This window comes from Hyperolius riggenbachi, chromosome 2 (assembly GCF_040937935.1).
Source record: "Hyperolius riggenbachi isolate aHypRig1 chromosome 2, aHypRig1.pri, whole genome shotgun sequence".
In the NCBI taxonomy this organism is placed as follows: Eukaryota; Metazoa; Chordata; class Amphibia; order Anura; family Hyperoliidae; genus Hyperolius; species Hyperolius riggenbachi.
Window position 1 is genome coordinate 453661930 of NC_090647.1, and position 24871 is coordinate 453686800.

Below are 24871 nucleotides of genomic sequence, written 5' to 3' on the forward strand. Positions count from 1 at the left end.
GCTTTTCTTGGTCTTCATTGTGCAGCATGGCTTTGTAGTGGGGTGAGTCGGGGCTGCTGCTCTGTAGGTGGGCCCAGAAGGACAACACTCTCTTCTGTATCTCAAGCAGTAATGGGAATCTCCCCAGCTCAGCTCGGCAGGCATTGTTTGAGGTACTCCGATGGACATGGAGAAGGTGTTTGCAGAACTCAAGGTGGAATATTTCTGTTGGGCTGGATTCCCATTTTGATTGGTCTGGGTAGGTGGTGGGGCCCCATACTTCACTTCCATACAGTAGGATTGAGGTGATGACACTGTCAAAAACCTTCAGCCAGACCTTTACTGGTGGTTTGAGGTGGTACATTTCTTTCCTGATGGCATAGAACGTTTGGCATGCTTTGGCTTTTAGGGCCTCCATGACTGACTTAAGGCTTTCTGATTGGTTGATTTCCAGACCAAGGTAGGTATATTTATCAGTTCTGCTGATTTCACAGTCATATACACTCTTTCTGCAGAGGAACTCTGGAATCTAGACTTAACCGGAATTTTTTTTTTCACTGTACCAAATCTGTGGGAAAAAGATGATTTGACACTTAACCGCAGCTTCCTCCAGCTCCATAAACACTTGAGTGAGTGAGTCCCATGCCGTCCTCCCGAGGTCTGCCGTTCATTCGTGATCAGCCACAGTAATAGGCTCAGTCGGGTCCAGTCTGGGTCTTCTGTGCATGCGTGGACCTTCCACGCATTCGCAGTAGAATCAGACTGCTGCGACTGAGCCAGTTACTGGGGTTGATCGGCTGAACGGCAGACCGCGGGAGGACAGCATGGGACTCACAATTGTTTATGCTGCTGGAGGAAGCTGCGGGTGAGTATCAGATCTTCTTTTTACCACAGCTCTGGTTTACTTTAAGTAGCAATGGGGTTGATTCTCTAAACAGCAGTAATATTACTGTGTTCACATAGCACACAGCAATATTACCCTAACTTCTGCTTGCAAGTACCACAAGTTATGCGATCAGCGTGATTCGCGGTACTCTAGTAGCGTAACCATTGTGCTCCTTTAGCACCGCGGGTCACTCTAATAGCGTAACTTGCGGTATTTGCAGGAGGAAGTTAAGGTTATAGTGCCCTATGTGAGCGCGGTAATAATACGGCTGTTGAGAGAATCTACCCCATTGTTTTGCATGCACGTTTCTCTCCTCATGTTACATGTCTCTTCAGGTACCCTTTTACCTGTTATCTCTTACTGGAAGCATAAAAACATCCAGTTTGAGCACTGCTAATGCTATAAGGATGTACCAGTGCATCCTATTAATCAGCGGCGGGTGTGCACGCACTCCTGCAGCTAGTTCAAGGTGGAAGCCAATCAAAGTGCCTGTATATGAATACATAGTGTATGTGATAGTGTTTGTAGCACCATCTGGTGGCCAAAAAGTAAAAATACAATTAAATTGAGGACCAGCGGAACTTTGCTGTGGGACTGGATATACTTCTAGCGGCTGCTGGAAGCCCCAGTGGAGTAAAACTTTTGTGTTTTGGGGTTGCCTCATGTATCTTCAAAAAAGTGCAGACCCCACTCATGGGATACAAATACACAATAAGCACACATACAACCTGTCTACCACTTGGAGGATGTTAGTTTCCACTAACAGCTTGCAATGCAATTTGTTAGGTACTCGTCCCTCCCACTGTCGAAGAAGTCTTTCCTCCATGGGAGGGGACCTAACACTAACTAAAACCTACCTATGCATATGCATAGCCTGGGCGCGCTACCAGTAAAATTAAGAATTGCGCAGAAAAAGTGGGATCAGCGCATCACCAGGCCGCCTCTGAATGGCCTCAGCTCAGAGATGCGCTGAGCCCCCCCAGGAGGAAAGGTCCCCTCCCATGGAGGAAAGACTTCTTCGACAGTGGGAGGGACGAGTACCTAACAAATTGCATTGCAAGCTGTTAGTGGAAACTAACATCCTCCAAGTGGTAGACAGGTTGTATGTGTGCTTATTGTGTATTTGTATCCCATGAGTGGGGTCTGCACTTTTTTGCAGGTAAGCATTCATCTGTTTTTAAGTAGCGCTGTTCATTTCTTTGCTATGTTTGATTTAATTCTGGTCAGCTGCTCCCACTTGTTAGTTTTTCTTTGGTGTACATGCAGAGCCTCTGTTTGGGTTCAAGGTGCGTTTGTAGTTCCTGGGGGGGCTCAGCGCATCTCTGAGCTGAGGCCATTCAGAGGCGGCCTGGTGATGCGCTGATCCCACTTTTTCTGCCTCATGTATCGTTTAAGGTGTCATCTCTGCTAACAAGCAACACCAGGCTTTAGCGCAGGGGTGTCAGACCCAAATACACCGTGGGCAAAATTTGAAAACTGGGACCAAGTCACGGGCCAACGTCGATTATATAGTGGCCCCTTCCCTCATCTATACAGTTCCTTGGTATCTAATGTCCCTCTCCCCTAAATAGTTCACTGGTGTATACTGGCCTCCTCCCTCCCCTATATAATTCCATGGTGGTGAGGGCCTGCCTCTCTCTCTTATACTGTTTCCTGGTGTCTAGTGGCCCCTCTCCCTTCACCATGTTTCAGCACTTAGCCATATAGGTTTGGCGCTCAGTTGCTTGTGGGCTAAATATAATGCAAAGTGGGGAAATCACTTGTGGGCTAGATTTGGCCTTCGGGCCAGAGTTTAAAGAGAACCTGAACTGAAAATAAAATGTCAAAATAACCATACACAGGTCATACTTGCCTCCTGTGTAGTCTACTCCTCAATCTTTCTCCTCTCCTGCATCCCATTTGTCCACTGTGATCAATTTATTTTTCCGTCCTCCATTTTAAAAATGGCCATTACCCCATAACAGCTCCCTGGTCAGCACACTGTTAAACTGTAATATCACCCACTTGAGCTATAGGAAAACATGGGCATTACCTTGCACATTCAGTTGTAACTGACAGCTGCTGATATATTTCAGTTCTGACAAAATATTGTCAGAACTGGGAGGGATCACTGTAAGAAGAAAATTGTGAGCTTCTGAGAGGAACTGATGGTGAAGTTAGTACACTCACCTAAAAGATACTAATACGATGTTTGACCCCCTTTCGCCTTCAGAACTGCCTTAATTCTATGTGGCATTGATTCAACAAGGTGCTGAAAGCATTCTTTAAAAATGTTGGCCCATATTGACAGGATAGCACCTTGCAGTTGATGGAGATTTGTGGGATTCACATCCAGGGCACGAAGCACCCGTTCCATCATATCCTAAAGATGCTCTATTGGGTTGAGATCTGGTGAGTGTGGGGGCCATTTTAGTACAGTGAACTCATTGTCATGTTCAAGAAACCAATTTGAAATGATTCGAGCTTTGTGACATGGTGCATTATCCTGCTGGAAGTAGCCATCAGAGGATGAGTACATGGTGGTCATGAAGGGATGGACGTGGTCAGAAACAATGCTCAGGTGGACCGTGGAATTCAAACTATGCCGAATTGGCACTAAGGGGCCTAAAGTGTGCCAAGAAAACATCCCCCACACCATTACACCACCAGCCTGCACAGTGGTAACAAGGCATGATGGATCCATGCTCTCATTCTGTCTACGCCAAATTCTGACTCTATCGGACTCATCAGACCAGGCAACATTTTTCCAGTCTTCAGCTGTCCAATTTTGGTGAGCTCATGCAAATTGTTGCCTATTTTTCCTATTTGTAGTGGAGATGAGTGGTACCCGCCGGGGTCTTCTGCTGTTGTAGCCCATCCGCCTCAAGGTTGTACGTGTTGTGGCTTCACAAATGTTTTGCTGCATACCTTGGTTGTAACGAGTGGTTATTTCAGTCAACGTTGTTTTTCTATCAGCTTGAATCAGTCGGCCCATTCTCCTCTGACCTCTAGCATCAACAAGGCATTTTCGCCCACAGGACTGCCGCATACTGGATGTTTTTCCCTTTTCACACCATCCTTTGTAAACCCTAGAAATGGTTGTGCAAGAAAATCCCAGTAAATGAGCAGATTGTGGAATACTCAGACCGGCCGTCTGGCACCAACAACCATGCCACGCTCATAATTGCTTTAATCACCTTTCTTTCCCATTCTGACATGAAGTTTGGAGTTCAGGAGATTGTCTTGACCAGGACCACACCCCTAAATGCATTGAAGCGACTGCCATGTGATTGGTTGATTAGATAACTGCATTAATGAGAAATTGAACAGGTGTTCCTAATAATCCTTTAGGTGAGTATGTAATATTCATTTGCAGCTACATCACGTGTTTGTTTTAAATAATTTTACTCACTTCAGGTTCCCTTTAACGTGTGTTCTAGCAGGTTTGACTCTGTATAGACAGGTTAACAGATGCAGAAAACACAACTTTACAACATACAATCATCTCTGCATATGGTATTTCACTAGCGGCATTGAACTCCTCTACAGAATGTTTGTTTCTGAGAATTCCAAAGCCAGTACAAATACCTGGTCTCACAGAATGCTCTGGGAGGATAATTCTGCATATATAAACAGCCTAGGCTAAGCATCACTAGGAGGGCAGGGCTTCTATACCAATATACAGCAATAAATAGATTTAGGAAGAGTTTCTGATGTTGAAACCAGGAAGCTTATCAAAGTAAGTATCCTGAATAATTTATTGTATTCTACTATATGTCACTACAGTGCCTCTTTAACCTGCACCCGACCACCTTATGCTGATCGGCGGTGGGAGTGTGGCTCTCTAGCATCCAGCTAACGCCAATTGGTGTTGGCTTGCTTCTCACGAGACTAGCAGGGAACTAGCGTGAGTACATTTGAAATCGCCGCCAGTACACTTGAGCGCAGGATGGTAGAGAATTAAATAATTCGGCTTCCAACTGTTGCTGGAGGCCGAATTATTGTGATTTTTTTTTTTTTTTAAGCAACCTCGGCTCTGTCTTCTGACGGCGCCGACGTTACTCACTGAGCGCCGCTATAGACTGATTCCTATTATAGTCTATGGCGGTGCTGGCTACGGCCAAATCTAGCATCGCCGAAAAGCACTGCTCCGACGAGCGCACGCATCGGGGAACAGAAAACAGCCTGTCAGCCCGCAATCGGAACTGGCAGGCTGTTATTTAATTAAAAAAAGCAGGAAACCGTGTACAGCGCTGCGATCTAGCGCAGCGCTGTACAGAGGAAAGCCCTGTCACTTAACTATCCCTCCTAACTGCTCACAATCTAATCACATACATAGGCTGATGCCTATGTATGGGTAGTGTGTGTGTGTGTGTGTGTGTGTGTGTGTGTGTGTGTGTGTGTGTGTAGTCTAGGGTTAATTTAAAAGAAATAGTGTTTTTTTTATTACAAAAAGTTACACATTTTTATTAATTTTAAAAAAATCGCAGCAGCAATCAGAGAGCACTAAAGCTCTATTCGTGTTAAAATGTATTTGAGTGCTAAATTGTATAACCGAGCAATAAATCGTTAAAGTGCCGAAGTGCTGAATTGCAAAAAATCGCCTGTTCACTAGGGAGGTATAAACCTGTGGGGCTCAAGAGGTTAAAGTGGACCCAAATTAAAAATACGAGATTTCAGAAATAAAATCTATTTTCTAAATTATAATAATGGCAGCCTTTTTTCAGCTGCATGATGACAAATATAAAATATTTTACATTTATTGGAGGAATCCCTCCCTTCCTTTAAAATTGCTGGGAAAAAAATCCGGCAAACTGGTGGAGTAGGTGGTGTCTGGCAATGGAGGAATTGCTAATGGCTGCCCCCAGTATAACCCTAGTAATGGAAAGAGAAGGGGGAAAAGCATGCACTGAAATGCTCATAGGCTTGAAGGAGTGTTTATTTATATTTGTATTTGTCAGAGTGGTGCAACTAAATATTTTTAATTAAAAAAAGTTTGGTTTGGGTCCGCTTTAAGTTACAAAATGTCTTCTATAGTAATAATGTATGTATTTGTTTTAAAGTAGGAGTTAAAGATAGCCCAACAATCTTATGGTGAACCAGAACTCCTAGGAATGTATAAAGGACCAAAAAGCCTCCTTACTAAAATGCTATGTAAAACAGAGTTTTGACTTCTTAAAGGGGCACTACAACGAAATATAGGCTATAGCCATTTCCCTAGTAACATGTTTTCTATTAGAAAGAGAAATACATCTTAGGCGGTGCCATTGTTTACAAAGGTCGTCTGGATACAGATCCTGCCATCGCCAAGGCAAGAGAAGCTTGGCTATGTGATAACCGCTTATATCTTTATCCTCTCTGTCAGTTCAAAGCCCCGTTCTCCTAATTCAAGTTCATTCAGCAGCGAGCACCTTGCTGTGGAATGTCCTAGGCAAATTCTCAGGCTGCCTGTTTATTTACCCTAATACCTTTCACAGCATTAGGCGAATGGGCTTGCATTACCAGAACGGGTCTTTAAAGCAGATCCATAATTTCCCCTGCGTCGCATTGTGCCAGATCGCATAGGTAAATTTGCGTCAATGGAAACTACTCCATTGACGTGAATTGGTTGCAGTTTCCTTGCGTTGCGATGTGAAGCGGTTTCCGCATTGCAGCGTGTCTAGTGGAATTGGGCCCTTAAAGCAGATCCGAGATGAAAAATGAACTATAACATGTAACTTGTCTATATATCTTATCTAAAGTTTAGATAGTTTACACAGCATATCTAGTTGCAAACAGCTTCAAAAGTTTATGATTATTTATTCCTGTGATACAATGAGGGCAGCCATGTTCTGTTTGTCACATTGTCACATGCTGAGGGCTGGAGATGCTATCAGCTTGCCTGTGTGTAAATTCAGTCCCCTCTGCCTCTAAAATCTCTGGCTAGTAACACCTCCTCCTCCTCCTGCCCATACTGAGCTCCCATAAGCCCTTGCTACTGTTTGAAAATGCCAAGGCACTCTGAAAAGCTGTGGGCGAGGCTTGTTTAGTTTATAAGGAATTGGAGTATTAAAACAAAAACAGAGTATTTGGCTTGAGGAATGCCCTATAAACTATATGAAATGAACACAATTATGCAATGAGTAAAAGTTTACAAGGGGAGAGAGATAGCTGTTGTCTCACAGCCTAACTGAATACAGAGTACATTGCTTCCTTTGCCTTGCGATGCTAGGATCTGTATGCGAGCTATAAACTTTATCCAGACAGCCTTTGTAAAGAACAACACTATCTAATATGTGTAGCTCTTTGTAATAGAAACTTGCTTCTAGGGAAATCCCTATAGCCTATATTTTGCTGTTGTGCCCCTTTAAAACAGAATTTGCATTCCAGTGGTTCTGGAGGTGTATTTAGCCACCAGGCACAACAAAGAGCTGATTTACATATTCAGCAGTGATGCATTGTGGGAAACACCTCAGAGCTCACGCCAACCTGAGTAATCTCAAATATCTTCTAAAAAGTTCTACATACCTCCTACATGCGCATTCCTCCTGCCCTCTCCAGACTGATCGATACCTCACCATCCTCCTGCGGTTCCCGCAAGTGCAATCAGGTCCTGCATGCTCTTCTGTTGCACTCCAATTCCCAGGAGCATTCGGCGCCTACACAGTAGTACTCCGGTGACTGGAGTGTAATATGGTGCACGTGCAGCCGGGCCATGCATGCGCAGTACACCCCAGACCTAAGGACTTTCTGGAATGAATTGTGGAGGATCCCGGCGGCAGACGAGGACAGCGAGGGATCATCCTGGAGGGGGCTGGAGGAAGCCCCGGGTATGTATATATATTTTTTTTAAATTCCCCCCCCCCCCTCCCAATCTCCGGTTCCTATTGAGGAGGCAAAATTCTGTTTTAAGGCAGAATAACCCTTTAATGCTATGTCTGGCAGCCTTGTAGCTAACGGCTGCTTATTATGGTATTAGGCCGGGCTGAATCCCAAATTGGGCAAACTGATTTACTCGCCTCTAAAACATCAGTTATCTCTGTGACCTGAGCCCAGCGTTGGCAGAAATCGTTGTTGGAAGAAGGGAAACCGCTGCCTAAAGAGAAAATAAATGCGAAGATTAATTTGCTGTCCAATAATCAGTCTGCTAAGCACGGTGACAAATGAGATGGCTCTGCTCATTTATCCCATTGTATGTGTGTGTGGGGAGAGCGCCTGCATTACATTATCATCTGCCTTCTGTTGCATCTTGTAAAATGAAAGCATTATGTTATTGATTGTTATGGCCTACACAGACACCTTTCTTTTCAGACACTTGGCAAACAAACAAGTGCCCTAATTTATCAAATTACAATGGCTGCTGCTGAATGAATGGCTTGATTTTCAATGACATCCGCTGACTATGATCTACCATATCTATTATGTGCTGATAAAGTAATGGATTATTTTTAGACTGCTCTTTATAAAGATGTGTGTAGTGTAAAACAACCTGTATTCCTTGAACACTGGACTTCACAGAAAGTAACGTTTGAGTGCTTGGCTCTGATATATGCTAAAATAGTTTTTTCTCCCATTGATTTGTCTGTAAATTCCCTTGTAGCCATGTTGTAATCCTTTATTGGCTCAGAATTCCTGCCTGTGTACAGTGTTAGTTCACACAAAGAATATGAAGTGTTATACCGCGGCTGCCCTAATCTTGCCATTTACAAAAATGAATGCTGAGTGGTTTTATATCATTGCTTAATCTGTTTATTGGACTGATAGGTAAGGTGTGTGGAGGGAGATGATTGCCTTTTTTTTCCTTTTAACATATGCCGTGTCTGGCTGTCTTGCTGATCCTTTGCCTCTAAAGGTTCATACACACCTAGCAACTATCTTTCCAACTATCTGCCAAACTTGTCTGTTAAGCCCCACACAACTTTTGTTGTGGAACAAGTTAAAACATAGTTACATAGTTATTTTGGTTGAAAAAAGACATACGTCCATCGAGTTCAACCAGTATAAAGTACAACACCAGCCTGCTCCCTCACATATCCCTGTTGATCCAGAGGAAGGCGAAAAAACCCTTACAAGGCATGGTCCAATTAGCCCCTAAAGGGAAAAATTCCTTCCCGACTCCAGATGGCAATCAGATAAAATCCCTGGATCAACATCATTAGGCATTACCTAGTAATTGTAGCCATGGATGTCTTTCAACGCAAGGAAAGCATCTAAGCCCCCTTTAAATGCAGGTATAGAGTTTGCCATAACGACTTCCTGTGGCAATGCATTCCACATCTTAATCACTCTTACTGTAAAGAACCCTTTCCTAAATAAATGGCTAAAACATTTTTCCTCCATGCGCAGATTATGTCCTCTAGTCCTTTGAGAAGGCCTAGGGACAAAAAACTCATCCGCCAAGGTATTATATTGCCCTCTGATGTATTTATACATGTTAATTAGATCCCCTCTAAGGCGTCTTTCCAGGACGTCTCAGGACAGCAACCCTGAGACTTGTCTCCCTCCATTTCCAACTGGACAGGATACTAGTTAAAAGAATTAACATAATTGATTAGGCAGGCACCCTACATAAGGCAGCATTCCCTTACCCTCATCAGTTGTTTTCCTGTCCAGCAGGATGCTGGTTGTGTGGGGAGAGCTGGCCAACCATGATAGATTTCAGGAGCCGCGGCATACAAGTGTCCCCTATGTCAGCGCTGGTCAGGCGAGCCAGCGCGGGTGCTTGATGTCTGCATCGGCTTCTCCCCCAGTCTGTGTTACACGCCGGAGCGGCTTCTGCTGAAGAACGCCCGCAGAGGGATATGTGACTTCCGCATTACGTGACCAAGGAGGAAGTAGAATGCTTTCCATGGCTCGGCGTGCATCCCAGCGGACATCTCGCCGCATTTAGCCGCTGATTGAGCTAGTCTGCTCAGTAATGCGGTGGATTTCTAAGGTAAAGCAAACCTTTTCATTATGTTTGAGCGGAAACCTTCAGGTGGCCTATTCAAGGGTTGTGCATCCTGGTCAGTCTTGTGTGTGCTGACCATGGAAACGTCCGCAGGCTCTTGCTCCCATAGTTCTGAGGAGTCAAGCTCCACTCCCTCTCTGGTATGTGTCTTCTGTTATAAGGCCTTTATACCGGCTATTATTTGAGGGTTATCAAGCACCCTCCCCTGGTTCCTCAGTTTTAACTTGGTTTCCATCCTGGAAACACCCAAGAGGAATAGATGCTGAGTTTATTTGGCCGGATGGATGTCCTCTTGGCAGCACTGCTCATGCATGAAATCCCTGGGCCACAAGCCATGGTCGGGAGACTGGTGCTGGTGGGGGAGTCCAATATAGGAGAACTAGACAGCATAAGAAATGGTACTGGTCCTGACGTTCTCCCCTATGCTGGAAAGATGGGATCACAGACAAGAGCTTCCAAGCTTGTTCCAGCAGCAGGGATATTCACTCATATAGTTCACATTAGAGTGTGATTTTCCCCCTGTGTGTTTTACCCTCTCTCTTGTTTCCTCTATAATCTAGTGAGCTAATGGAAACTTGCAGGGCAATGATAGTTGCCAGGAGTCATTTGCTTCCCATTTGATTGGTCAGGCCTGCAGTAAACCTATGCTAGCTGTAGAGACCGACAATCGTTGAAGGGATGTACACTCACATGGTTGATTTTAGAGTGATGTTTCCTTGGTATAAGTTTATACTTTCTCTTGTCCTCTGTGTCCATGCAATCTAGCAGTGGGTGCAAAGCAGGAGGTGAAGGTGAATTGTTGCCATTGCAGCAATAGGCTTCCCCAGGGTTATAATAAGATGATTTGTCAACCCTGAACTGCAGTGATGGGGATTGACAATCTATGGAAATTTTCAGGAAGTGAATCTCTGGGTAGTTTCAAGGAGTTCCTTGTTTCAAACTTGTTCAGATCTATTGTGCATTTGTTTCAGATCTGCATTGCATTTGTTTCAGATCTGCATTGCATTTGTTTCAGATCTGCATTGCATTTGTTTCAGATCTGCATTGCATTTGTTTCAGATCTGCATTGCATTTGTTTCAGATCTGCATTGCATTTGTTTCAGAGCTGCATTGCATTTGTTTCAGATCTGTATTGCATTGGTTTCAGATCTGCATTGCATTTGTTCTGATCTGTATTGCTTTTGTTTCAGATCTGCATTACTTTTGTTCAGATCTGCATGGCATTTGTTTCAGATCTGCATAGCATTTGTTTCAGATCTGCATTACGTTGGTTCAGATCTGTATTGCATTTGTTTCAGATCTGCATAGCATTTGTTTCAGATCTGCATAGCATTTGTTTCAGATCTGCATAGCATTTGTTTCAGATCTGCATTGCATTTGTTTCAGATCTGCATTGCATTTGTTTCAGATCTGCATTGCATTTGTTTCAGATCTGCATTGCATTTGTTTCAGAGCTGCATTGCATTTGTTTCAGATCTGTATTGCATTGGTTTCAGATCTGCATTGCATTTGTTCTGATCTGTATTGCTTTTGTTTCAGATCTGCATTACTTTTGTTCAGATCTGCATGGCATTTGTTTCAGATCTGCATAGCATTTGTTTCAGATCTGCATTACGTTGGTTCAGATCTGTATTGCATTTGTTTCAGATCTGCATAGCATTTGTTTCAGATCTGCATAGCATTTGTTTCAGATCTGCATAGCATTTGTTTCAGATCTGCATTGCATTTGTTTCTGATCTGCATTGCATTTGTTTCTGATCTGCATTGCATTTGTTTCAGATCTGCATTGCATTTGTTTCTGATCTGCATTGCATTTGTTTCTGATCTGCATTGCATTTGTTTCTGATCTGCATTGCATTTGTTTCAGATCTGCATTGCATTTGTTTCAGATCTGCATTGCATTTGTTTCAGATCAGCATTGCATTCGTTTCTGATCTATATTGCATTTGTTTCAGATCTGCATTGCTTTTGTTTCTGATCTATATTGCATTTGTTTCAGATCTGCATTACTTTGGTTCAGATCTGCGTTGCATTTGTTCTGATCTGTATTGCTTTTGTTTCAGAGCTGCATTGCATTTATTCTGATCTGTATTGCTTTTGTTTCATATCTGCATAGCATTTGTTTCAGATCTGCATAGCATTGGTTTCAGATCTGCATTACTTTTGTTTCAGGTCTGCATAGCATTTGTTTCAGATCTGCATTACTTTGGTTCAGATCTGTATTGCATTTGTTCTGATCTGCATTGCATTTGTTTCTGATCTGCATTGAATTTGTTCTGATCTGTATTGCTTTTGTTTCAGATCTGCATTACATTTGTTTCAGATCTGCATTACTTTTGTTTCAGATCTGCGTTGCATTTGTTCTGATCTGTATTGCTTTTGTTTCAGAGCTGCATTGCATTTGTTCTGATCTGTATTGCTTTTGTTTCAGATCTGCATAGCATTTGTTTCAGATCTGCATAGCATTGGTTTCAGATCTGCATTACTTTTGTTTCAGATCTGCATAGCATTTGTTTCAGATCTGCATTACTTTGGTTCAGATCTGTATTGCATTTGTTTCAGATCTGCATTGCATTGGTTTCAGATCTACATTGCATTGGTTTCAGATCTGCATTGCATTGGTTTCAGATCTGCATTGCATTGGTTTCAGATCTGCATTGCATTGGTTTCAGATCTGCATTGCATTTGTTTTGAATTTTGTTTGATTTGTCAAGCCTGCACTTAAACCTTTACTGGCTGTAGAGATTGACAATTTTTCAGTGAGATACACTCTTAGTATTTAGAGTGTAATTTCCCCTGTATGTTTTATCCCCTCTCTATATTCGGGCAAAGGTGAATGTAAAGCAGAGGGTTTCAAGATTCTGGAATCTTAAGCAATGTGGACAGTAGATTTTTCCAGTATTATAAGTAATTGTTGAATCTGCACAAAGGGCAGTGCTCAGTCGTGTGGCAGATTTATTCAGCAGGGAAATTCACTGCCCATATAAATCTATGGGTCTGTGCACAGTGCGGGGTTGTACCTGATCGCATTATTCTAAAAAGCGGCATGCAGATTTGTAAAAAGGCCATGTCTGGTCTCCAGTGCAGTTCACACTGTTGCATTACTATGCATGCATTATAAGCGTATCCACTGTGACCCTAGCCTAGAGCTATCATAGCGGTGGGTGTTGTCTTCCACTTAAAGAGGAACTCCCAGTGAAAATTCTTCATTTTTACAATAATTATGTATAAATGTAGTCAGCTTTTGCCCATTTTAAAAGCTTCCCTCTCTTTTATTTACATTCTGACATTTATCAGATGGTGACGTTTTTACTGTTGGCAGGCGATGTAGCTGGAAGTACATGCTGCTTGTTCTGGCAGTTGGAAACAGCTGTAAACCGCTATTTCCCACAATGCAACGAGGTTCACAGACCGGAAACTGCCAGGAAAATAGTCCTCAGTCTCCTGTGGGAGGGGCTTCACCACAATATTAGACATACAGAGCCCCCTGATGAGGATCCATTTGTGAAAAGGAATAGATTTCTCATGTAAAAGTGGGTATCAGCTACTGATTGGGATGAAGTTCAATTCTTGGTCACGGTTTCTCTTTAAAGGAGAAACTGTTAGGAAGCTGTTAAAACAGATTCCAAGAATGGCAAGTTGGATAAGACTAAGCTGTCAAACCTGATAAGCATGCAGTGTTTTCTGAAGCGGTGTCTAAATCTAGGAAATGTGCAGTGACCGTATGCCTGATTCTGCAGAACACCTGTGTCAATTATGCACTGAAAAGGTAGTGAAAGATGAATCCCCTACATAGCTTAAAGATTTGATGGGATGGTTGAGATCAGAGATGTCCTTTGCTATTAAAGAAATTGAAGAATCTGCTTTCATACTTCCTAATTCAGATGTTACACCGACATTTACCCCTTCTACTTCTGATGCACCTATTGCTGGTCCTTCTAAATCCTCCTAACAGATCTCCTCAAGAGGTAGAGAGTCGAGGTTGATTCAGATAAATTTGATGTCTAAAGGGAGAGTGGATATCTATTATTGGAAGAGTTACCACAGGGCGAAGTAGACACATCTGAGGGTAAAGGCGTTAAGTCTCAGAAATTCGTTTTTTCCACAGAATTTATGAATGAGTTATTTGAAGCTATGCATAGGGCTATGGGCATTACCAAGGAACAAGAAGACCTATTACTATTGATCAAATGTACAAACGTTTATCTGACCTAAGATTGTATATAAATTCCATAGATCTCAAGAGATCTTTTTACCATCTTTTTGCGGTAATTCATCAAATCGAAAGGAAGAAAGGTTGCACTGTCTAGGTGTTAAGAAGGTGTCTAATTGAATGAATATCTTCAGAGATCCAAGAATTGGAGGAAGTCCAATGCTTTGTTGGTTCTCTTTGCCGGAAAGCAGCCATCTAAAGAAACCTATTGCAAGATGGATCAGACAAGCTATTGCTTTATCTTACTTGCACCAGGGCAAGCAGTTATCAGGACTAGCGAAAGGTCATTCAACCAGAGCGGTTTCTACTTCCTGGGCAGAGAGAGCAGGGGCTACTATTAATAAATCTGTGAAGCTGCAACCTGGTCAAGCCACAATACCTTTGTTAAGCATTATAGACTTGATTTAACCTCTAACTCTGACTTATGTTTTGGTAGAAGAGTTTTTGCAGGCTGTAATCCCTCCCTAATTATGTCTTGTTTATCATCTCAGGGTTGCTGTCCTGAGACGTCCTGGAAAGACAAAACTTACTTACGGTAAGGTCTTTTCCAGGAGTCGGAAGGACAGCACCCTTACTACCCACCCTGATGTATTGTTAATAAAAATTATTTGAAGCATCATTCTGTGTGGTCTTTTTTATTACTGATGAGGGTAAGGGAATGCTGCCTTATGTAGGGTGCCTGCCTAATCAATTATGTTAATTCTTTTAACTAGTATCCTGTCCAGTTGGAAATGGAGGGAGACAAGTCTCAGGGTTGCTGTCCTTCCGACTCCTGGAAAAGACCTTACCGTAAGTAAGTTTTGTCTTTTCTCTAGACTAAATAAACCCAGTTTATCTAACCTTTCTCGATAAGTGAGACCTTCCATCCCACGCATCAATTTTGTTGCTCGTCTCTGCACCTGCTCTAAAACTGCAATATCTTTTTTGTAATGTGGTGCCCAGAACTGAATTCCATATTCCAGATGTGGCCTTACTAGAGAGTTAAACAGGGGCAATATTATGCTAGCATCTCGAGTTTTTATTTCCCTTTTAATGCATCCCAAAATTTTGTTAGCTTTAGCTGCAGCTGCTTGGCATTGAGTACGATTATTTAACTTGTTGTCAATGAGTACTCCTAAGTCCTTCTCCAAGTTTGATGTCCCCAACTGTATCCCATTTATTTTGTATGGTGCTAGACCATTAGTACGTCCAAAATGCATGACCTTACATTTGTCAACATTGAACTTCATCTGCCATGTATGTGCCCATATAGCCATCCTATCCAGATCCTATTGCAATATGACACTATCTTCCTGAGAGTTAATGATTCTGCACAATTTTGTATCATCTGCAAAAATAGCAACATTGCTCACTACTGCATCTACTAGGTCATTAATAAATAAATTGAAGAGCACTGGACCCAGAACAGACCCCTGTGGGACCCCACTGCTAACAGTCTCCCATTTTGAGTATGATCCATTGACCACAACTCTTTGTTTTCTGTCCATTAGCCAGTTCCCTATCCATGAACACAGACTCTTCCCCAGTCCTTGCATCCTCAACTTTTGCACCAGACTTTTGTGGGGAACAGTGTCGAAGGCCTTTGCAAAGTCCAAGTATATCACATCTACAGCATTCCCAATATCCATATTAGCATTCGCTACCTCATAAAAGCTGAGCATGTTAGTCAAACAGGACCTGTCTTTAGTAAACCCATGTTGATGCTGAGAAATAAGATTATTTTCTACTATGAAGTCATGTATAGTATCTCTTAGTAACCCCTCAAATAGTTTGCATACAACTGATGTTAAACTTACAGGTCTATAATTTCCTGGATCAGATTTTTTGCCCTTCTTAAATAATGGGAAAACGTGGGCTGTACGCCAATCCACTGGGACTCTGCCAGTTGCAAGAGAGTCACAAAAGATAAGATAAAGGGGTTTATCTATAACTGAACTTAATTCCCTTAGGACCCGAGGATGCATGCCATCCGGGCCAGGTGCCTTGTCTATTTTTAATGTATTTAGTCTTGCCTTCACTTCTTCCTGCGTTAAGTATTTAATATTACAGTTAGAAGATTGAGACTCTTCCGCCTCTGTAGTTTGCAACAGTGCTGTTTCTTTTGTGAAGACAGAAGCAAAGAAAGCATTTAATAACTCTGCCTTACCTTGGTCATCCACCATTGAGTTCCCATCCTCATCCTTTAGGAGTCCTATACAGTCAACCTTTCTTTTTTTAGAGTTAATGTACTTGTAAAACTTTTTTGGGTTAGATTTGATATCCTTAGCGATTTTGTTTTTCAGCTTCAATCTTTGCCTGCCTAATTTCTTTTTTACAATTTTTATTGCACTCCTTATAATTGCTTAGTGCAGCCTCTGTCCCCTCCTGTTTTAAGACCTTATAGGCATTCTTTTTCCTCTTCATTTTATCTTTAACCTTTCTATTCATCCATAGAGGCCTTTTTTTATTCCTAGACATTTTGTTTCCATATGGGATATACATACTACAGTATTGATTGAGTATAAGTTTAAAAGCTTGCCATTTCCCTTCAGTGTCTTCCCCTTGTAGTACATTATCCCAGTTCACCAAACTTAGTGCCTGCCTAATTTGAGTGAACTTTGCTTTTCTAAAGTTCATAGTTTTAGTGGTCCTGCTGCCCCGTGGCCTATCAGTCACCAGCTCAAACGTTATCATGTTGTGATCACTATTTCCCAAATGTTCTTGAACCTGCACATTTGATACATTATCTGGTCTATTAGAAATGATCAGATCCAGTAACGCATTCCCCCTAGTTGGTTCAGTTACCATTTGAGTCAAGTAATTGTCCTGTAGTGCTGCCAGAAATCTGCTGCTTTTACCAGAATGGGTAGCCTCAATACTCCAGTCAATGTCTGGAAAGTTGAAGTCGCCCATAATTATGACCTCATTTTTACCTGCAGCTTTTTCAATCTGCTGTAGTAATCGCAGTTCTGCAGCTTCATTAATAAGAGGTGGCCTGTAGCATACCCCAATAAGCAATTGGCAACTTTTATTTCCACCATGAATATTTACCCAAACGGACTCCACATCTTCGCAATCTTCCTCCATCTCATCGTTGAGGACAGCTGTAAGAGAATTCTTAACAAAGAGACAAACCCCTCCACCTTTTTTCCCTGTTCTATCCCTCCTAAACACATTGTATCCTTTTAAATTAGCTATCCAGTCATGGCTTTCATCCATCCATGTCTCGGTTATTCCCACAATGTCATAGCCTTTGTCATTCAGAATGAACTCTAGTTCGTCTATTTTATTTGCAAGGCTCCGAGCATTGGTTACCATGCACTTTGTATTTTTACCACCACATTTACCAATTTTGTTTACATGAAATTGGCTACTTGAATTTTTACCAACCTCCTTAATCTTTACACTGTCACCACCCCCCTCTCCACCCTCCATAATGATAGGTTCCCACTGTCTTTTTACCTCATCTTGTCTATGTATTGAGACTTTATCCTCCCGCCTCCCCCCAGATCCTAGTTTAAAATCTCCTCCAACCGTTTAGCCATCTTCTCCCCCAATGCAGCTGCACCCTCCCCATTAAGGTGCAGCCCATCCCTGCTGTAGAACCTGTAGCCGACTGCAAAGTCTGCCCAGTTCTCCAGGAACCCAAACCCTTCCTTCCTACACCAATTTCTCAGCCACTTATTTAACTCCCTAAGCTCCCTCTGTCTCTCAGATGTAGCACGTGGCACTGGCAGTATTTCAGAAAACACCACCTTGGAGGTCCTTGCTTTAAGTTTATCTCCAAGTACCTGAAAATCATTTTTGAGGACCTTCCATCTCCCACTAACTTTGTCATTGGTGCCAATGTGTACCATGACAGCCGGGTCTTCCCCAGCCCCACCCAGTAATCTGTCAATTCTTTCCGCTACATGCCGAACCCGAGCACCCGGGAGGCAACAGACTGTACGGCATTCGCGGTTTCTTCGACAGATTACCCTATCTGTGCGCCTAATAATTGAATCCCCTACCACCAGTACCTGTCTAGCCTTAGCTGCACTCCTATTCCCTTTCTCGTTACAGCAGTCTGCCCCTTGGTTGCTAAGGAGCACATCCTGCTGCAGCATTGCTACTCCTGAATCATCCTCCCCAATATTACGCAAACAAGCATACTTATTAGTGAGGGACAACTCGGGACTAGCCTCCCTGCCACTTTTTCCCCTACCCCTTCTAACTGTGACCCAACTAGCGGCTGCCTCTGCTTCTTGGTCCGGCTGTACTCCACCCTCCTCATCTTCAACGGTTCCATCCAGTGTCTGGGTCGTGAGATCCAAGCTCTTCTCCATGTTGTGTATGCTTCTCAGTGTTGCGAGATGCTTATTTAGCTCTGCGACTTCCGCCTCTAACTGAGCAACACGCACACACCCAGGGCAACAGTAAACACCCTCAATCCGCTGATCAAGGCATGCATACATGTTGCAGGATGTACACTGTACAGCATAGTCCAACATGATGACTTTTGTGTGGGGAAAAATTATTTAAAGTAAACTGTGGTGGTAAAAGATGAAATGGGAGAGTGAGTGTAGCTGGGGAGGAGGAAAGGGAGAGTAAGTGAAGTTGGGGAGTGAGTGAAGAGGGGGGGGGGGGGAGGAGGAGGGGCGGGAGGGGTGGAGGAGTGGAGGTGGAGTGAGTGAAGTTGGGGTGGAGTCCTCAAAATTTAAAGACTACACCACAACGTGCCTAGCACATTCTAACCAATGCAAAAAACCACAATATTGATTGAAGGTTTTTTTTTTTGTTTTTTTTTGTCCTTACCTACTTCCTCTCACCACTCTTTGTGCCTGTGTTGTAACGCCTGTTTTTAACGCCTATGCCACTTGTGTCGCAGCCACTTAGTGAGCAAGCCACAGACTGAGCAAGCTCAGTACTGAGTCCTGAAGCTGACCAAATACCTCCTGTTGCAGCTAGTCCCTCCCCCTAGCCAATTGCCTGCTGCAAAACAAACTAGAGGGAAAAGAAAAAAAAAATTGTACTTTTAAAAACTGACACTTGCTGTTTAATATCAGATGAACCACACAGACAATCCACCAGATATTGCAGCAGCAAAAAACAATAAACAAACAGCAATGTAATATAATTAGTGCTCACAATTCCCAGCAGTGAAGTGAAGCAGCCCACCACCACTAAAAAAAGTATTTTGCTATTGTTCAAACAGCTGATAAGACTGAAAAGAAGTCAATCCAACTGTTGGATTGACTTCTTATCAGTCTTACTAGCTTTTTGAACAATAGCAAAATACTTTTTTTTTTTTTATTGTTTCGCAACAATTGTGCTGCATAAAAGACAGCTGTTGAGCGTGTGTGTGGGGCTTAACAGACAAGTCTGGCAGATAGTTGGACAGATAGTTGGTAGGTGTGGATGAACCTCAATACTCTTAAAGTGCATACACACTTCTAAACTTATGTCGCCAATTGGGGTGACATTGCTGGTCGGCCTTTATAGACCCACGCCGACTATGTAGTTGACAACTCGTTCTGTTGCTATACGGGGTGGGGGCGACGGAGCGTTGTGTGCATGACTTCTTGTGGCGGGCGGAGGAGTGGCCCAGACAATGATATCAGCCATTTGGGGGATGAGTTGATTCATTGGGCAAATTGGTCAGTGGCCACTGTACACATGCCTGACTTATGTCTGAGGCAGTCATTATGGACTGTCTTAGGTGTGCGTACGGGCCTTTAGCCATAGACCATGACAAGCATGCAGATCAGGTGCTCTGACTAAAGTCTGACTGGATTAACCACATGCTTGTTTCATGTGCGGGATGTAGACACCACTGCAGCCAAAGAGACCAAGAAAAATTCCAGGAGGTCCGCACACTCTATAGTACAAAAATACAATACCAGTTGCCGGACAGTCTTCCTGGTCTCTTTGCACAGAGTTAAGAGCCGCACACCACTGTTGAGGTGCTGGACCCGTATTTGTAATCCACAAAAAATTCCAGGAGGTCCGCACACTCTATAGTACAAAAGTCCTGTTTATTCAAACACGTGACACAACCATTCCAAATCCAACGAGTCGTTTTGGGGCCCCGTGGGGTCCCCTTTGTCAAGGCTTATAGTACAGAATCACTACTAGTACCATTCTGTACTATAAGCCTTGACAAAGGGAACCCCACGGGGCCCCGAAACGACTCGTTGGATTTGGAATGGTTGTGTCACGTGTTTGAATAAACAGGACTTTTGTACTATAGAGTGTGCGGACCTCCTGGAATTTTTTGTGGATTACAAATACGGGTCCAGCACCTCAACAGTGGTGTGCGGCTCTTAACTCCTGTGCAAAGAGACCAGGAAGACTGTCCGGCAACTGGTATTGTTTAAAAGAAAATAAATATGGCAGCTTCCATATCCCTCTGAGCACAGGTGTCCTTTAACTGAGCCTGTGCACAGTGGATATTGAATAAATAATCTCACATTCATTGTTTGCTTTTCGAAGTACAATTGTGGAAAAATAGATTAATGAATGATGAACCTAAACTCAGAAGAATATGAATATTTGGGTTTTCTTATGCCCCCTATGTGGCTGACAGTTTGTTCTTTTGGCGACAGTAGCTGGCATGCAGCCATTAGACAGTCAGAACACCTGATTTGTATGCTCATTCTGGCTCAGATACTCAGAGCATAATAGTACAATAGGACTACCTGATAAAAATGGCATATTAGCTGGCTAAGGTTTTCTCTAATGCCTGGTATACACCATGCAATTTACCATCAGATAGACTGGTCGAATCAATAATTTCTGAGAGGTCAGATCTGATACCCGATCATTTTTTCCGATTAATTTTGTTTAGAAGTGATTGGAAAATCAATTTGAAAAATGATCGGAAATCAGATCAAACCTGTCGGAAATTATCGATTCAACCCAAAATCTAATGGGAAATGGAGGTGTCTGCTGGATAAATAAAATGATTATTAGCTTTGGACAGCATGATAATGTACTGACTTTGCATACAGAATAGTGCTGAATTGTCAGCGCTGAAAAACTTTTCGTCAAGACTGCCAGGTCTAAAGTTAATACACGTGGGTAATCAGGAGTCTGCACATATGTTGGAACAATAGTCAAGCTGCTGTGATTTTGTACATAATGGTCTTTTTTTTCCCCCACATTTTTTTCCCCCCTCAAGGTGATGTTATCTCGCAATTGGTTCCAAACCATGATTTAATATGGAAACTTGCCATGGTTTATCAAGACACCATAATTCCAAAGGAGACCGACATCCGAGCACAACCCCATGAGTATAGTGGAAGAATAAATTATACTTTCCGCCGCCCAGAGGAAGACAGTCAGTCTGGGACCTTTGGAAGTGTCATGGTTGGCAATCGTATTCAGGTTCCAAAGGACACTTGGCAGCCACCTCCAAAGTCAAGCTGCCTTAGTCCTGTAACAGAGAGCTTCCAGTGTGATGACACTTTTAAGCAGGATCTTCAGAAGAGTGCTCATGGACTATGTGGTAACTGGCTGGCCTACTGGCAGTATGAGATTGGAGTGAGTCAGCAGGAACCTCACTTTTACTTTCATCAGATCAAACTCCAGAGTTTTGTAGGCCACTCTGGATCTATTAAATGTATCAAACCTCTGGGCGGAGAAGACTTCTTTCTAAGTGGCAGCAAGGACAAGACTGTCCGCTTGTGGCCTTTGTACAACTATGGTGATGGCACCAGAGAAGTTGACCCTCGCCTCACTTACACAGAGCACAAGAAGACCGTGTTCTATGTGGGGCAGCTGGAGTCCGTTCAGCAGATTGTCAGCTGCGATGGAGGAGTATGCATATGGGACCAGTTTACAGGTATGGAGCATCTGCACAGTAGTTGGTTGCTGATGGGACACTAAACAGAACTCTAATTTAAAACTTCTTTGTAAGCACTGAAATAATTCCTCCAGTGTAATAGACAGAGCCCAATAGACCATGTCAGGCTCTGTCTTAATGATGCAGAATTGTGTGAGTTGGGGAAGGGGGGGGCAAGGATAATTACTTACCTGAATGGCCATTATTCATTTATTCAGATGAGTAGTATTTTGAAAATGCCATGGTGTGTTTTTTTTTTTTTTAATGTTCTGTTGAGGGTCTTGCCACTCCCATCTGTGTTGCTACAGACCACCCCCAACTTGGCCGCCCCCAGCTTTGCAGCCGCAGCCTAATTGATGGCTGCAACACAGACGGTGGTTTCCGAAGAGCTTTGGAAAAAGTCACGACTGCATTGCTGAGGAGGGCGCGGAATGTCACCTGTGAATGAATTATGGCCGATCAGGTAAGTAGTTATCCCTGTGACCTTCCCCCTTTTCATCATTAAGACAGAACCTGACATGACAGGATATGTCTTTTATTCTAGGGGTACTCTTGAACCAGTAACATACATTCACGCTTATATAATATATGTGGGTACATTCTGGGCGGTTATTTGTAAAAGCCAATGTGCATCATCCTCATTACATACCTCTTAAAGGGAACCTTAACTGAGAGGGATATGGATATTTCCTTTTAAACAATACCACTTGCTTGTCAGTCCTGCTGATCTCTTTGGCTGCAATAGTGGCTGAATCACACACCTGAAAGAAGCATGCAGCTAATCCAGTCAGAACACCTGATCTGCATGCTTGTTGACGGGCTGTGGCTAAAAGTATTAGACACACATGATCAGCAGGATTGACAAGCAACTGGTATTATTTTAAAAGAAAAAATCCATATCCTTCTCGGTTTAGGTTCCCTTTAATTACAGATATTGTTTACCAAGGTATGTTGGCATCACAGTGTTGCACTTACTCTTAACTGCTTCCAAATCGAAGTAATTGAAATCTCTGCCCTGTTTGTGGCTGCTTATTCTTGCCAGGGCGTAGATTTAAATTACTTAAGAGTCATCAGCCAATCTATCCTACCCCCCGATCTACTTACCTGGGGCTTTCCTTCAGCCCCTTGCAGCTGACATGGCCCTCGCCGCAGCTCCGCTCTCAGCCTCCGGCCCGGGGTCTCCAGGTTTCGGCCCCTCTGGTCACTCATCTATCATATCATAGAGGAAGATCGTCAGACCAAGAACTGTACTGCAATAGGAAGTTTACTGCTTCTGGTTCTTTAAGTAGAAGTATAGCTAAAAATGTTAGTCTTTTGTCATGATTTTATTTTTTAAATGTAGATTGGGAAGGGGTTTGACCCCCCCACAGCGGTTTTCTATTATGAGGTGATCTTCTTGATTGCGATCGCTAATGAACACCTTCCATAGGATGCTTTATGCTAAGTACATATGAGTTTTCTGGCAGATTTCCTGCAGATTTCCTGCAGATCGATATTTCCAACATGTCTGATCTGATTTCTGATCGATTTTATGTTCACTTCTATGGAAAATCAATTGGAAATCAGATCGGACATGTTGGAAATAATCGATCTGGCAGGAAATCTGCCTGAAAATCTCATCGTGTGTACCTAGCATTAGACAAAGCACAACTGATTTGTGATTCCAAGACAAAAACTGCTAGAAACTCACTAGTTACTTACACTAGAGTAACATTTAAGAACATTGTTTTGCCTTGAGTTCGTTTAAAGGTAACCTGAAGCCAGAGTTATATGGAGGCTGCCATATTTATTTCCTTTTAAGCTGTACCAGTTACAGGGCATCTGCCTCTAATACATTAGACCCTGAACAAGCACACAGCAGATTACATATTTCTAACATTGTCAGATCTGACAAGATTAGCTGCATGCTTGTTTCTGGTGTTATTCAGACACTACTGCAGCCAAATACATTAGCAGGGCTGAAGTTTAAAAGGAAATAAATATGGCAGCCTCCATATCCCTTGCACTTCAGGTTCTCTTTACATGTACTCTGTAGCACTGGTCCAAGCCCTATCCTGTAGAGCCATAAGACCAAAAGTCCAAAACAGGCCGTCTGCATGTGAGGTTGATGTGGCTCTGTAAAATATAAAGCTTGCTATACACCAGCGTTTCTTGATGTAAGCCTGGCCTTCGGCATAAAGAGATAATTTGCTTATTCAATAGGGTGCATTGTGGGTAACTACAGTTGTTCACTTAAGGCTGAATTATCGCAAATACCATCTGTTTTGACCTCCCTGGCGGTAAGCCTGACCTACGTTCGGGCTAGCCGCTGGAGAGGATCGCATGGCCCCCCGAGGATTTTTTAAAATAAAAATTTGTTTTAAAGGGAACCAGAGGCCCCAGAAAAAAGCTTTTATACATACCTGGGGCTTCCTCCAGCTCCATACGCACGGATCGCTCCCACGCCGCCGTCCTCTGCTGCCTGGATCCGCCGGTACCGAGTCCCGTCATGGCCGTCAGTCGGACGGCTGAGGCGGCCAATAGTCCGCATCACACGGAGCTCCCTCCATGTACATACGCGTGCGGTTGCCTACTGCGCAGCCGCATGCGTACGGGTATGGAGGGAGCCCTTGTGATGCGGACAATTGGCCGCGTCTGCCGGAAGTGGCGGGACCTGGTACTGCCGATCCAGGAAGCGGAGGATGGCGGCGTGGGAGCGATCCAGGCTTCTGGGGCTGGAAGAAGCCCCAGGTATGTATAAAAGCTTTTTTTTTTTTTTTTTTTATGGTTCTCTCTGGTTCCCTTTAAATGCTTTAGCTAGCACTTCGCTAGCTAAATATGCCCCCCAAGTGTCTCCACTCTCCCCCGGATCACCGCCGTAATACATACCCCCCAGGTATCCCGCGATGGCGCAGCCTCCCAATCAGCTCCAGGCCTCGCTATGGCGGCGATCGGGACTGCGGATGACGTCATCTCCGATCGTCGTTCTAGCGACGAGTGAAACTCAATGGGAAGCTGCGGCTCTTGCGGGATTGCGGAGGGGTACGTATTGCCGCCGGCGATCGGGGATAGCTAAATGGTGCGGCGGGGCTTGGGGAACATAGT

The 24871-nt window shown here is 43.3% G+C and overlaps 1 protein-coding gene across 4 annotated transcripts in view; it reads left to right on the top strand.

Moving 5' to 3' along the window:
• WDR81 (WD repeat domain 81) overlaps positions 1-24871 on the top strand; it is an 86122-nt gene that overhangs the window by 41151 nt on the left and 20100 nt on the right. For all 4 annotated transcript variants that reach the window (XM_068270070.1, XM_068270071.1, XM_068270073.1 and 1 more), the window contains one exon: positions 21125-21787. In XM_068270070.1, the coding sequence (XP_068126171.1) occupies positions 21125-21787 (663 nt within the window). The remainder of the gene's footprint in view (positions 1-21124; positions 21788-24871) is intronic.